Raw genomic sequence first — 15,650 nt, 5'->3', positions numbered from 1 at the left:
CCTTGATGAGGCGTCGTGGAGTCAGAGGCTCCTGATTCATGAAGTGGTGCAAAGGTCAATGACTGGAGTGGGGACACCGCAGCTCGTCATGAATTAGATGAGCTGTGGTGTCATGCCTCGCTGCTCCCCTTTCCCTCCAAATACCACCCATTTTGTGGGCGCTAGGAAAAACCATTGTGAAATTCCAAAGGCCTTAAAATTTTTGCGGACCTCCAAGATGTGCAAAAGTTTTGAGACTTTTCAGTGCAATTTACGTCAGAATTCTGGCAAAATTGCTTTGATTAATTGGGACGTGCGTCTTTATGGTGCACACAGGAAACCATTCAGGGACAAAGAAATCTGTGCTACATTTGAGTTTAAATTATTTCTACGGTTTTGCACTGATATTTACTATGGTTATGTGTGATTTATAGATCGTCCAGGGGTCCAAGACAAAGCGCTCGTTGAAGCAATCCAGGATCGTCTTTCCTCTATTCTACAGACCTACATCCTCTGCAAACATCCACCTCCGGGAAGTCGTCTCTTGTACCCAAAGATGATCCAGAAATTGGCGGACCTGCGCAGCCTGAACGAGGAGCATTCCAAACAGTATCGCTTTCTCTCTTTCCAGCCGGAGCACAGTATGCTGCTCACCCCACTTGTATTGGAAGTTTTCGGCAATGAATGAATTAGAATAAAAATCCTTAGCTGGGTGTGAATTAGGTTATACGTTAAGGTGGGAGTCTTTATACAAGAGATGGTTCGCTGCGGCTGTATATAGAGCGTACTATTTAAGAAGCATCGGGACAAGGAAAAAAATGGATGCTTATCTCGCTTTCTGTAATTCTGCTGCAAATTGGGATACGTTCCCTTGCCAAGCTCTTGATGTAATGTTTCAATATGAGAAGCTTTGCCATGTTTTGTGCCTTTTAGACAGCAAATGTCAGAATGTGTCATCCTTGATAAAGTTCGCTTTTATAGGATTTTTTAATGTACTAAAGCCATTGTTTGCTAATTTTTCATCTACTCAAATCTAAAGGACTGTAGAAGCCTTAACTTCGTTAATTGAAATTTTATAGTGTAAATATATTAAAAAAATAAAGTATCTATAAACAATATATATACAGAGACACTTGTACACAGACCTGTGTGATATAACTGTAGACAGACAGATCTACCTACTTGTATTCATGCGGCAGATTTGCTCGCTTGGTACTATTGCCCGGTCTATGGACCCCAAACTTTTGCAAGCAATTTCCTGCATGTGAACACCTTTTATGTGTAAATGTGAGAAAATGTATATTTCGGATTGCAAATGATTATATTTTAATATAAATGACTTTTGAAAGAAAAGCCAAGGCCATATTTTTTGCTATGACATAGTTGCATGCTGCTGCACAAATCACCATAGACCCTGATCTGTTCATGATGAATAACGTTAGGGGTCCAGTCTGCTACATACACCACTTTTTACATGAAAAGACAAATACTAGTCAGTAATCCATTGTTTCTAAAATTGGGATTTTATTCATCCTGGTGGTGCTTTGCAGTATTTTCTAAGGGTATGTCTACATGTGACAGAAAAGTCAGACATTTTTGTGATTATTCCGTACAGCTGGATGGGGTTGAAGAACATATAATGCACAACTTCATTCAGATGCATGGAATAGATTTTTAGCTGCAGTAGAATCTGCTGTGTGTGAACATACCCTGATGAAGAAGGTCACATTACTGAGATAGGAGATGGCAGTTAGTGCTTATAACATTCTATGGAGAAGAGGAGGGGGAGGAGCTAGAGGCATATACAGACATTTTGCTGTACAAACAACAGTGACGGTTCTCCATAGAACTTTATGAGCACCGACTGTCATCTCCTATCTCAGTAATAATAATAATCTTTATTTTTATATAGCGCTAACCTATTCCGCAGCGCTTTACAGTTTGCACACATCATCACTGTCCCCGATGGGGCTCACAATCTAAATGGGGGAAATCTGTTTTCACTGAATACATATTCTACCTGTGAATTGAGATTGAAGTATCAATCCAGGAGGAGAATTAAGTGGATTTCTTTGATAAGTTATATTACGAAGTTGCTTATTTTCATGTGCACTATTGATTTGTCACCATTATATCAAGTAATTGGCTGCAGCGGTCACTTGTCCATACCCTTGTCATCATTTGAAGTCCAGTAAACAGAGACCAGATGAGAACCAGGTTATTAAAACATTATATGGGGTCTAGGAAACTTCTGGTAACGTGGTAAATAATAATCATTTTATTTCTAGAACACCAATGTATAGCATTTCATATTCTTGGACCTCTTTGTCTATTTTCCACATTACTCTGTTATAGCTCTTATCTTGAAGATCACTCCCAGAGCGGCTGCATCATTGTAATAAAACTATCACTTGTGGGAAGCAGCGCCGGATTTCTTTTATTTGTTGGCGGATTTCGTTGCTTCTTTCAGATGAGTGATATTAAGCAGCACGTAGTATGTAGTGAATATTTCCACTGATCTCGTGTACTGTATACTGGACAGCTCTGGACATGGTGGCCTCCATCGCATGTAGATCACCTTCATCCAGAGCCGTTTGCAGTCCACGTCACTTACTGTACTGGAGTGTTATCAATGATTCCTTATATATTACTCTTGGACTTTGATCAGTAGAAAGTACTGCTGTTATCTGCTTTTATTCTTTTACGTGTTTGAGTTTGTCACCACCATTTTACATGTTTTCTATTGAGAGCCTAAAGTCCACCTGATGGTACATAATGTGACAGCTTCTGCATTGTGGTGTATTCACGGCAGATTTATAATATATAATGCAAGTCAAAGTATTAAAAAAAATTACACTCCAGGGAAGAAATCTAAGGAAAACTTGAGAGCGTGTTTTAGATTTTAAAGTCCACAGCGTGCCCTATCTAGTTTCGATTTCTTCTGGCTTTGCCATGGATTTCTCTCACTGTAAGGGCAGGTTCACATGAGCGTCTAAAAAATCATTCAGCGTTTCATCCAGAAAAGTAGGACGATTTTTACTCAATTGTCATCCGTATGCAATCATTCTTTTTGACAGCAGAGAGTGATCATTTACAGTTTCCTGTTACAGATTCGTATCCATAAAATTCATATGTAATACTGTAGCTCCATACGGCATTCAATTTTTTTTCTGCATCCATAGACTTGAATGGGTGAGTCTCATCCGATTTACGGAAGAAACTAGTGCATGCTGTGATTTTCTTTCTGCATTCATATGTTTTGGGCCCTCCTGTGTCTCTGTTGGGTCAGTTTTTCTTATCTTTACTACAAACATATTTGATACGTTATTATCTTTTATTTTATATGAAAAAAATATTTGGTCCCTTCGTTTAAAATTGTGTCCTTAAAACATATCAATTGTTTTTGGGCAATCAATATTTACCCACGTACAGCCTTTCACTCGCGTTTCGCATAAGATGCTTCCTCAGAGAGGGTTTGTGCACAAAGCAGCAGAGGGGTTTTTTTTATATCATGACACAACCTATCAGTTTGTGATAAGAGTAGCAGCTGACCCCCAGTGAATCACAGAATGACATCTCATAGCCCATCAGCTGTAGATACCTTAATTACCTCCCATCAGGCTTCCAGAGCCGTCATGCATAGAATCTGCCATTGCAATTCCACATGACATGTAATTTTGGCTGGAAGCCAGCGTGAGCGCTGATGACGTGACAATGCTGACGCGAGGTACAATACATGTCATGGGTGGGTGGAGCCCGGTGGTCAGCAACGAGGGTGCACCATCACGCAAGCGTGATGTACACCGCTCGAGCCAAATGCCGACACTTACGCCCCTCCTCCATGAGGTCACAGGCGCATCATAGGTGGGAGGAACCCGACAGCCGGCTGGGAGGATCCATCACCATGCCAATGCAATGTGCACCTACCTCCCAAACCATACCCCGATACTCCCACCTCACCCACATGATATAACAAGCATGTAGTGGAGTAAGCATAAGTGAGTGAGGCCGGGAAGGGTTGTCTCCAGTCCAGAGACAAGCCTCCCCGTGGAAGGCAATAGAATACCGTAGAGAATAAGAATCCAAATAAAATATAAGAGGACATAATGGATGACTATAACAGGGTCAGTGTTCAGCCTGATGTGTGGGTACGACTTAGGGTATGTGTACACGCTGCGGATCCGCAGTGGTTTTGGCCCTGCGGATCCGCAGCAGAATTAGGCCTGTTTCACACATCCGTTTGTGTCCATCAGTCAAAATCCGCCGTTTTGCAAAAAAACGGATCCACCATTTTTCTTGGCGGATCCGTTTTTTTTCCAATTGAGTTGCATTACCGGGGGATCTTGGTGGATGGCCATACGTTGGATCCGTTTTTTTGCGGATCCGCCAAAATTTTGACGTCCGCCGACATTCCCTAATGGACCATGCAGCGTTTTTTCGGGCGGCAGGATCCGCACTTCTCACTGCGCATGCCCGAAAGACTTCACTCAGCCGGAAATTTAACCCTAAACTCTGTTCTGTTGGCTGAAAAATTTCTCTCTCTCTCTCAGCGGTTCCTTTAAAATTCTTCCTTTGACGGATCCGTTAAAATAACGGTCCGGTGACAAACGTGGTCAGTACAGGAACGGATCCGCTATCTGCCATTTTGGCGGATTTTGACTGACCAAAAAAACTGATGTGTGAAACAGGCCTTAGCTACGTTGTACAGTACCATTATATCCTATGGAAACAGCAGTGCAGACGGTGCGTAATTTTCCGTGCAGTTTTTGCTGCGGTTTCCAATCCGCAGAATGAATTGACATGTCATTCTTTTCTGCGGATTCCGCTGCGGTTTGCTATCTCCTCCATTGTAGAGATGAAAAACCGCAGGGTAATCTGCAGATAAACCGCAGGTCTTTTGACCTGCGTATTTACCTGGGGATTTTGCATAATCCGCGCGGAAAAATCCGCAGACCAATCCGCAGCATGTGAACATAGCCTGATATGGACTAAATATAGATGGGAAACTCTGCCATGTGAATAAGGCCTTACTTGCTGATGTCATGTCATCCATTTAAAGCTAGCAACATTGTCTGGTGCCTAAATAAGTTGCGTGGTGAACACAGAAAATGTATCTTATCACCCTCATGTGTCTGCCTTACTAATGACGATTCTCCTCTTAAGAGCGCCATACACATTAGACTGAAGTTGTCCAAAACCAACTGAATTGGTTGAAGGCCTAACGTGTAGGGGGCCTCCTGATTGTCCCTCCACAGATGATTTCTGGGATAGAAGGATCTGGCTGTTGGAACTTCTATGGCTGAGTCATGTATTGGGCACTGAGATAAGACACAGCCAGAGGAATCTGGCAGCAGCTCTCTCATAGAGAAGACTAGAACGCTTTGCCAAGCCCCACGGTTGTGTATGGAGGAGTGGGGAGAGACAGCTTATCTAATACGGGGGCCTTAAGCAATGGCAAATGTTGGATGATTGCAAAATTTGGTTCAAAAATCCTATATAAATAACACATGGAATGAGGCTAAAATTCCATACCGAAAGCCAAAATAAAATGTGCATGTGTTACATGCAAAGTTTCTTGTTAATTTCACAGTTAGTGAAATTTATAGTGAAAATCCACAGCATATGGTAAAGTGCCAAGTTGAGAATTTGCAAAATGTTAGAATATGAAGTGACGATTTTGGCAAAAGTGGGCTGAATGAGCGCTGCCAGAAAGGAGGTATCCACGAGGGTGAAGAAAATAATTTATTAGTTAACCACACGTTTCGGGACCGATCAGACCCCTTCATCAGGTGTACTAAATACAGGAAATAGCCTGTTCTTTATACGGATTAACATGTGAAGTAACAAGCACAAAATACACTAAGGAAAAACATAAAGAAAATTATTATAAAGGAATATGTATTATTGCACTATCCTATTAACTATATTTATCACTAAAGTATTTTGCTTTTATAATTCAAAACATATATAGGCCGTAGTACTGACGTTATTTACTCAGTTCATAAACACATCCAGTGAGCCACACCTGCTGTTTCAGGGTTAATTCTTGCCGTGGCTCATTGTGTTGGTATTGGGACACCATTCACATGCCAGAGTCATTGTATATGTAAAAAGGAAAAGAAAAAAACATAAAACGCACAAACAAAATTACATGATCTTATATATCAAAAGATCCAGCCAGTCCCCTCCAGTGTAGTTCAGGATGACCTAATGGTATCCTTATACTCCCACTAAATGATAGTATGAATACTGATTAATATTAGTGTTGCATTAGTTTCTTTCATTTAAGCCATCTGATGCCAAACTAAATAGTGTAAGGATCCAATCATGATTGATGAGTTTTGGTGACGATTCGGAGTACAGTCAGATATTTCTTCTATCATTGTTTATTTTTAACAGCTAAGATCTTTATTATGTTCCATCAACTAATGTTTAGATAATGATTATTCCATTGCATATGTTATGCCTGTGTTTATTCATCGTATTATGTACTGGTTGTATAGTTCTTCCTATATATTGAATATAGACTACATTGTAATAAATAAATTACATAACTGGTATTGCAGTCTAAAAGTTGCATTATAGGAGAAATCTCTCTTGTGATTGTGGATTTGAATTCTTTGCGATGTGTTTTTATCATGCCACAACATAGGCATTTTTTTCTCCTATAGGTTGTGTTGAATGAGTAGATTTAACAGATTCTCAGTGGATTGTATAGTTTTTATCCTTTTTTAAACTCATATTTTGGCGGAAGATGAGGTTAGGTTTGTCAGGTAATATCCTTGTGAGAATCGGATCATTCCTGATTATGGGTCAGTATTTGGTGGAAACACCACTCCAGCATTTTAGGGTATATTTCAGCACTGGCGTGGCGTTTTAAATGTATGTCCCCTGCCCCTGGTCATATACTCACACTTCGATGTCTTTCCCGTTTTTCGACACTGCTCCGGTCATGCGGCGACATCTTGTGTGGGCTGCTTCTGACTGTCTGGAAGTCAGACAGCTATGCCACAAGCTCTCAGTGCAAATCTATGAGATCTAAAACCAGGCCATACGAGGCGGCCATCGACTTGTATTGAAAAGTGATCTCTGTGAAACACTGGAGCAGCCGGCAGGTACCTTTTCACCGGAGACCGACGGGAGCGACACTAGAAAACGTTGAAGGCGGCGGTGGCAGAGGAGTATCAGACAGAGAGGGCAGTGGAATTGCATTTAAAGCACCACTCCAGCGGCACAATGAAAAGAAAACCTCTGGAGTGGTGCTGAAACATATTTCTCAGGGTCCTATTAGCTTGATTGGCAGTAGTGACAAAACTAAGTTTTTTCTTTAATTCCTGATCCTCTTTATGTTCTGTCCTCTCTTCAGACATATCTTCTGACTTAATTTACTGGTACATTTTAATACATTTTTAAGAATCTGGGTTGGATAATTATTTTCCTTGAATCTCTTCTGTAATATTTTGGCCTCTTTTATGGAAATCCGCATCAGGTGTGCAGTTTATTCTAATAGACAGATTTTAGCTATATGGCGTGTTCTTAAACCATTTGATCAATTTGATTAAATCAATTTACTAATCCTGGCGTATTTTTACACTATTGAAATTGGAATTGATAACTGATGAGGATTGTGCCAAATTATTTTAAAGGATTAATGTATTTTCCTGTATATTTAGGCCAAATGTTACATATGTGCCAATAATTTAACCTGTGTCTGTAGCAGTTTTATGGATATGGCATACTGGGAAAGGTCAGGATAGGAACAATATGCATAAATAGTACTTAAGATGTTGACTAATCAGTATTTACATGGATGCAACACCTACCTATAAGGCTACAGTCACACAGTCAGTATTTAGTCAGTATTTTACCGCAGTATCAGGAGAGGAACAATCGGAGGAAAAGTATAATAGAAACACGTCACCACTTCTGGATTTATCACCCATTCCTAGTTTTGGCTTACAAATACTGACCAAATACTGAATGTGTGACTGTAGCCTTAGGGCTCCGTCACACATAGCGACTCACCAGCGATCCCGACAACTATATCAACGTGTCAGGATCGCTGGTGAGTCGCTACGTGATCGCTGGTGAGCTGTCACACAGGCAGCTTCACCAGTGATCAGCACCAGCGACACCGAGCGCTCGGCGTCACTGTGTACTTTAGCTACCAGCGCGCTGATGCAGGGAGCTGGTAACTAAGGTACACATCGGGTTTCTAAGGGGCTGCGCCACTTAAAAACCCGATGTGTACCTTGGTTACCAGCTCCCTGCATCAGCGTGCTAGTAACCAAGGTACACAGAGGGTTTCTAAGCACCGCCCGGTGCTTAAAAACCCTGCGTTTACCTTAGTTACCAGCGCGCTGATCGCTGGTCTCCTGCCTGTCACACGCAGCGATGCGTGCTGGCCAGCGGGAGACCAGCGATCAAAAAAATGTCCTGGCTATCAAATGGCCAAGTTCTCCCAAAAATATGACATAGTTGTCATGGGAGATTTCAACTATCCAGACATTTGTTGGGAATCTCTCTCAGGCAAAACTAACAGGTCAAGGAAATTCTTATCCTCTCTGGCTGACAACTTTATCTTCCAAAAGGTAGGGGAGAAAACAAGGGGAACTGCTACCTTGGATCTAATCCTTATAAACAGGGAGGAAATGGTTGAGGAGGTAAAAGTGGCTGGGACCCTAGGAGGTAGCGACCATGCTATTTTAGAATTTTGGATAACTAGAGGCGGAAGACCTGTGAAGACTCAGACGTCAAGGTTAGATTTCAGAAAGGCAGATTTTAAGGGATTCAAAAAGAGAATTGGAGGGATCCAATGGCTGGATATCCTTAAAGACAAAAATGTCCAGGAAGGATGGGAAATCTTGAAAAATGAAATTCTCAAAGCACAATTGTTAACAATTCCGAAAAGAGGGAAGAATAGGAAGCATTTAAGGAAGCCAGGATGGATGAACACAGAACTTAAGCACATGCTAAAAAGGAAGAAAAAAATGTTTATAAAATGGAAAGAGGGAGGCATATCTAAAGAAGAATATAATGCTGTCTGCAGAACCTGCAGGGCATAAATCAGATTAGCTAAAGCTGACAATGAATTGAGGCTTGCAAGAGATGTCAAAAGCAATAATAAAGGATTTTGGGGATATGTCAAAAGTAAAAGAAAAGTCAAAGATGCTATAGGATTTTTACAGGATGAAAATGATGAAATGGTAAGACAGGATGTTGAGAAGGCCGAACTTTTAAATTCCTATTTTGCATCTGTTTTCTCTCAGAAAGGAAATGTGACATCAACTGTTCTTCACTGTCCTATTAAGGGAATAGAAGAATCCAGGATATCTATAAACAGAAAGATAGTGAGGAAACACTTAGCTAACCTAAATGAATTCAAGTCTCCATGTCCAGATGAATTACACCCCAGAGTACTGAAGGAGATAGCAGAAGAAATTTTTGAACCCCTCTCCATAATCTTTGAAAATTCTTGGAAAACAGGAGAAGTCCCAGAAGACTGGAGAAGAGCAAATGTTGTTCCTATCTTCAAAAAGGGGAAGAAGGTGGACCCAGGCAACTATAGGCCGGTGAGTCTGACTTCTATACCAGGAAAGATCTTTGAACAAATTATTAAACAACATGTATGTCAGTACCTGGATAAGAATGAAGTGATTAAACAGAGTCAGCATGGGTTTGTAACTAGTAAGTCATGTCAGACTAACTTAATTTCCTTCTATGACGGAATCACTGATTGGGTGGATCAAGGAAATGCTGTAGATATAGTATATCTTGACTTCAGCAAAGCATTTGACAAAGTATCTCATACAATCCTTATTGAAAAAATGACTAAGTATGGAATGGACAAGGCAACTGTTAGGTGGATTCATAACTGGCTTAGTGATCGGACCCAAAGAGTGGTCGTAAATGGCTGCACATCCAGTTGGAAGAATGTCTCAAGTGGGGTACCACAGGGCTCTGTCCTGGGCCCTGTATTGTTCAACATCTTTATCAACGATTTAGATGAAGGAATTGAGGGTAAACTGATTAAATTTGCTGATGACACAAAGCTAGGAGGGATAGCTAATACTAGAGAAGAGAGCGAGAGGATTCAAAAAGATATAAATAAACTGGAGAAGTGGGCAGCAACTAACAGAATGGTTTTTAACAGGGAAAAATGCAAAGTACTACATCTGGGCAGTAAAAATGAAAAAAGCATATACAGAATGGGAGGAATAGGCCTAAGCAACAGCACATGTGAAAAAGACTTGGGTATACTAATAGATCACAGACTGAATATGAGTCAACAGTGTGATGCAGCAGCAAAAAAAGCAAATGCAATTCTAGGATGTATTAACAGAAGCATACAGTCTAGATCACGTGAAGTCATTATTTCCCTCTACTCCTCTTTGGTCAGACCTCATCTGGAATATTGTGTCCAGTTTTGGGCACCACATTTTAAAAAAGACATCAACAAACTGGAGCAAGTTCAGAAAAGAGCAACCAGAATGGTGACCGGTCTGCAAACCCTGTCTTATGAGGAAAGGTTGCAGGATTTGGGATTGTTTAGTTTGCAAAAGAGAAGACTGAGAGGAGACTTAATAGCTGTCTACAAATATCTCAAGGGCTGTCACATTGTAGAAGGATCAACTTTATTCTCATTTGCACAAGGAAAGACTAGAAGCAATGGGATGAAACTGAATGGGAGGAGACACAGATTAGATATTAGAAAAAACTTTTTGACAGTTAGAGTGATCAATGAGTGGAACAAGCTGCCACGAGAAGTGGTGAGTTCTCCTTCAATGGATGTCTTCAAACAGAGGCTGGACAGACATCTGACTGGGATGATTTAGCGAATCCTGCTTTGAGCAGGGGGTTGGACCAGATGGCCCAGGAGGTCCCTTCCAACTCTACGATTCTATGATAACCGGCAAAGGGGGGCAGTCGCTGGTCAGTGTCACATACAGCGATCTCGCTGGTGAGATCGCTGTTGCATCACAAAACTTGTGACTCAGCAGCGATCTCGCTAACGAGATCGCTATGTGTGACGGGGGCTTTATACATGGGTGTTCACAGGACCTTGTCTTTTTTGCGGACCGTGTTCACTTTTGATCCTAGTCGTATATTAAACTTACCAATACAAATCTATGGGTCTGTGAGAAATCACTAACAGCACACATGGCAATCAGAGGGCAAGCTGTTTAAAAAGGAATCTGTCCTGTATAATTACGCTGTTAATCTACAGATTAACCCCATATCTGCTGGCTAATAGCGTTATTTTACATGACAGGCTCCCTTGAACATTGGCAAAGCTTTGCAAATATTTTTTTTTCATAGTGATGGTTAATCCTGACACACTGCCAATCACTGATGAAAATCTGAGACACAACACTGTTAAAACTTGGTCCATTTTTTTTGCGCACGAGCAAAATTGACATTCGAGTAAGGTCTTCTATGCAGCTGCTTCTGCCTTCTGGGGGAAGATCAGTACTAGTCTATGGGAAACGTTTCTTCCCTGGAATTCCACTTATTTACAGATGCTATAAAGCACATACATCTTGCTGCACTATATACAAGCAGCCAAGGAAATGTGTGCCGAAATATGCAAGTACAACTAAAACTAAAAAGCTACAACGTTAAAGAAATGCCTTATATGTCTTCTACATGCCTAAATTAAAGTCACATAACTTAATATCTCTTATATTCACTTTACCACCACTACCTGTACATGTGAACATAAAATAATTCTACTATGAACTAGTTTACTGTCAAAAGAATATACCATGAATGTAATAATTAGCGAGACTGTCAGGCCTGGTAAAACACTAACTAGAAAGACACAATACTGTGCTAAATAGAGGGAAATTGACACTTTCAGTTATCCATTGATGAACTTTGTGACAGTCGTATCTCTTTTTGATGAAACCCAATGAATTGTTCTTGTTTTTTACCGATCAGTCTACGATTTAATTAGTGATCAGAGTATGTGAAAGAAATGACATAAGGAATGTATCGCTGTTTTTCAGTTACTGTCTTGTTTACATCGTAAAGTGTGGGTTTAATTTGGTCATTGCTATTTTATGACAGAAATTTTAATTTTGTCACCAAGAGATGACCTTGTGCTGCTTTGGTTCAGCAGCCATCCGGTCACTTGTGCTGTTAGGGTGAGTTTCCACTAAGTGCATTCCTTGTACTTTGGACGGAGCGGAAACCCCACCTCCGCCCAAAGCCCCACCCCCTTCTGTACGCGCAGTGATTCCGGATGTGCTCGTTGAACACATCCGGAATCGCAGCATCGTATACATAGAGTAGGCTATTTACCTTGCGGAGACTAAGCATCTCCGCAAGGTAAACAGACATGCTGCGGTCTAAAAAGAAGCACCACATGTCCGGATGCGCAGGGCCACTGGATGCGTGTTCGCATGCATAGTGGAGACGGGATTTCATAAAATCCTCTCCAATATGCTGTAACATCTGGACGCTGCGGATTTAACGCTGCGGCTGTACGCAGCGTTCAACCCGCAGCTAATTCGGATGTAATCCGGCAAGTGGAAACATGCCCTAAGTCTTCCATCTTCTGCAGCCGCCATTCTCGGCCCAGTATTTTGTGTGTTTTGGGCACTTACCAGGCCCCTCAATGTTGTGATGTTGCATACGGCCTACTTACTAAGCCTTACACAAGGTCATGATGTGCGTTGTGCTGCAACGTCATGATAATACAAGGTACGGTGAGCACAAGAGGCACCCAAGTTGCCAGGCAGAGGACTCCAGGCACAGAATTGTAGGCCAGCTGTGATAGAAGGCCAAACTGGATGCCAGACAAAGGCAATGCGAATTGAATTGCTCAGATCTACAGTTTTGCCCTATGAATTTGAAATAAAAATGATCATGCTAGGGGACGGCTATACTATCAACTCTCTATGGACTCTTGCCTCCTATAGAGTCTCTTGGACAGCTCATGACATTACCCACTACGAGTGATGATCTAGCACAGGATTCAGCTGTTCTTTATCTGAAGACTTATTCTTCACATGTTTTTCTGCCTCTTTGTATATAATGTAACACAAGAGGTTAGGATAGTCTTTCTATTGCTAGTTTTGTAGATGGTCTACATAAAGTATATGCAAGGTTTTGTTTCTGCAGTGATTATATGTATCATCCATTTAGGAGGCTTAAAGGGAATCTGTCACCTCATTTTGGCGCGGTATTTAAATCACTTGGGTCCAGTCCGATGGGCGGTGTTTCGGGTCCATTCCTATACCCCTCCTTGGCCGCTGTCCGCAATATTTCTGGGAATTTCCATACTTTGCCTCCATATTACGCGCGTGTGCATTGCAATCTGGACTCGCGCACGCGCAGTATGCTTTGCCCAACTGTGAGCAAAGCCGAAAAGCATTAGTGCGCATACGCCGGTGAACCATGTCCCGGAAGTATGTCGCTGTGTGTGGCAACAGGAACAAAAACCAGCCACTTCTGGCCTTGTGACAGGTCCTCGAGGTCTGGGCCATGGTAATTGCTCTAAATGGAATGTAACAATTATATTTTTCTACTTCATTTGGCTAAACTGGAAAATGTAGGTAAATCAAGATATAATGTGTTATGCCAATTATGTCCATGGGTAGTTCATTTTAGAGGAGTGTAACATATACATATGTTACACCTAATAGAGCTTGTATCTCAGCACATGGCAGCCAAATGCTACGGAAAAGCCATCAACTGATCAGTTTTATTTAGCGTTTCATATCCACTAAAGTGATAAAAAAAAAATATGAATGGCTATTACTTGAAAAAAAAAAAATAATGGTTGACTTAAAAAAAAAACCCACATTATTTTGGTGCCTGCAGCAATTTTAGTGGCATTTTGCGCTTTGCGTCAGTAGTACAATATTAAATGCAATATACATACTGCATTTTTTTCGAGGACACTTGTTTTCTAATGTATTTTCTTTTTTGAGTTTTATTTTTATTTTTTTTATTTAAATTAAAGTATGGTATAAAAAGTTGAAAAAAAATGATTGTTACAATGTATTGTGTTTTTTAGCAGGGTTTTTTTTTTTTTTACATCACAACTTGTGGCTGTGAGGAGCATCTTAGAATAACATGATCGATGGATCACATGGTTTCTAATGTGCAAAAGCTCAACTAAATAAAAATGCAACCAAAACGTGCAGCTAATAAAACTCTGAAAAATGCTAAATGGAATACACTTTCACTGGTCATACAATCGAATCCGTGTTTTTCACAGAACCCATACCCATTATGATATATGGTGCTGTTCACATGTCCATGGACCATGCATCCCCCCAAAAAATGCAGAGACATGTCCATTTTGATCCTAATGGATCACCCATACAGATCTATAATCTATGAAAATCATGGCCAACACATGGCTGCAATACTTGTGTAATCCCTGTGTGATGTCCAGTTTCAAATTTGTAGTGGGTAGGAGAAGCTTTGCAATATTTTTTGTGGGCACACAAAAAAATCACTGATGGTAAAATGGCATACTGATCAATTCTGATTTAAAAAAACAACAGATGTCTGAATAGGACCTGAAAGTGTAAAAATCACCGCGCACAATCAATTGAACACACCAAAGCTAAAGAAAAGCTGGCTAGTAAAAGCCTATCTCTACCCAAATAAAAAAAAAGAAGTGTAAAAGCAGGAAAGCATATTTCCAATAATGACAATGCAAACATCTACCATATCCCAATTCATGTTTCGCCTGTCGGCTTCTTCAAGTGGCACAATATTAGGATGATGCCATTATTCTTAATAATGGTATTGAGGTGTCAGTAAATGCTGAGATGACATAAGGGATGAAAGTGAGATTAGACATGTCGGATATGACATGTAAACATTGGTAGATCATTATTCTGTCTGAGGTATACGATGTGTCATACTGTTCCCTGTAAGACCTTTAGTGCAATGGCTTCTGTGCTGCTTTCATTACCCGATAATAAAAAAGACCGTCCTTCCCATGTCTTTATACCTGAAATGTTTTAGAAGCAAATAAAACTCCCATTATTTGTACAAATGCAAAATGTGTCTTACAATCCAGGTAGAATTTGTTGCTTTATTTGTATGTAAATGTATTTTTTGCTAAAATTTACTGTGATAAAACGAGGAAAAAAAAAAGTCTATTTTGGTGTAATAGATTGTATATGTTCTAATGTTATGCACTTTATACAGGAAAGATTGAATTTCTATCTATAGATGTTATAATTCTGGTTTAAGAAATCTGAAATGTTTTATTTGCCTTTTCCAGCTGTGATTGTGAGATGTTTTTAAAGTCTAATCCAACAGTAAAAGGGACCTGACGATGCCTGTGCCCTTGATGTTTATAATAAACTGTTTAGTTTGTGGCTTTAGCCTCTTGTCATTTTTATTTCTTTTTTGTATATTTCTCCGTCGTATCAAGTTGGAGACTATAAGGCTATGTGCGCACGTTGCAGATATGCCTGTGGAATTCTCTGCGCGGATTTGATGCAGATTTACATGCATATTTGGATGTGGCTTTGTCTGAGGATTTGTTAGCTCAATAAAGGTGTACTACTGTAAAAAAAAAAAATTGCTTTTTTCAAGTCCTCCCTCCATTGTTAATGTGTTTCAATCAAGATTGGCTCTATTTTTGATTCTCTGCCCACACACTCTTCCTCCTTCTGATATATTTGCACTAGCTATGAACC

At 40.4% G+C, this 15,650-nt stretch overlaps 1 protein-coding gene across 3 annotated transcripts in view; it reads left to right on the top strand.

The window, feature by feature from the left end:
• The window catches only part of VDR (vitamin D receptor), a 251,234-nt gene extending 235,902 nt beyond the window's left edge, over window positions 1–15,332 (top strand). For all 3 annotated transcript variants that reach the window (XM_073576675.1, XM_073576673.1, XM_073576674.1), the window contains one exon: window positions 414–15,332. In XM_073576675.1, the coding sequence (XP_073432776.1) occupies window positions 414–667 (254 nt within the window). In that variant the 3' untranslated portion in view covers window positions 668–15,332. The remainder of the gene's footprint in view (window positions 1–413) is intronic.
• The last annotated feature ends 318 nt before the right edge of the window (window positions 15,333–15,650 follow it).

Source organism: Dendrobates tinctorius, unplaced genomic scaffold, assembly GCF_039654945.1.
Source record: "Dendrobates tinctorius isolate UK_male_01 unplaced genomic scaffold, ASM3965494v1 ptg000051l, whole genome shotgun sequence".
NCBI lineage: Eukaryota > Metazoa > Chordata > Amphibia > Anura > Dendrobatidae > Dendrobates > Dendrobates tinctorius.
Note: the sequence above shows the minus strand (reverse complement) of the source record. Positions and strands in the feature narration are given on the sequence as shown.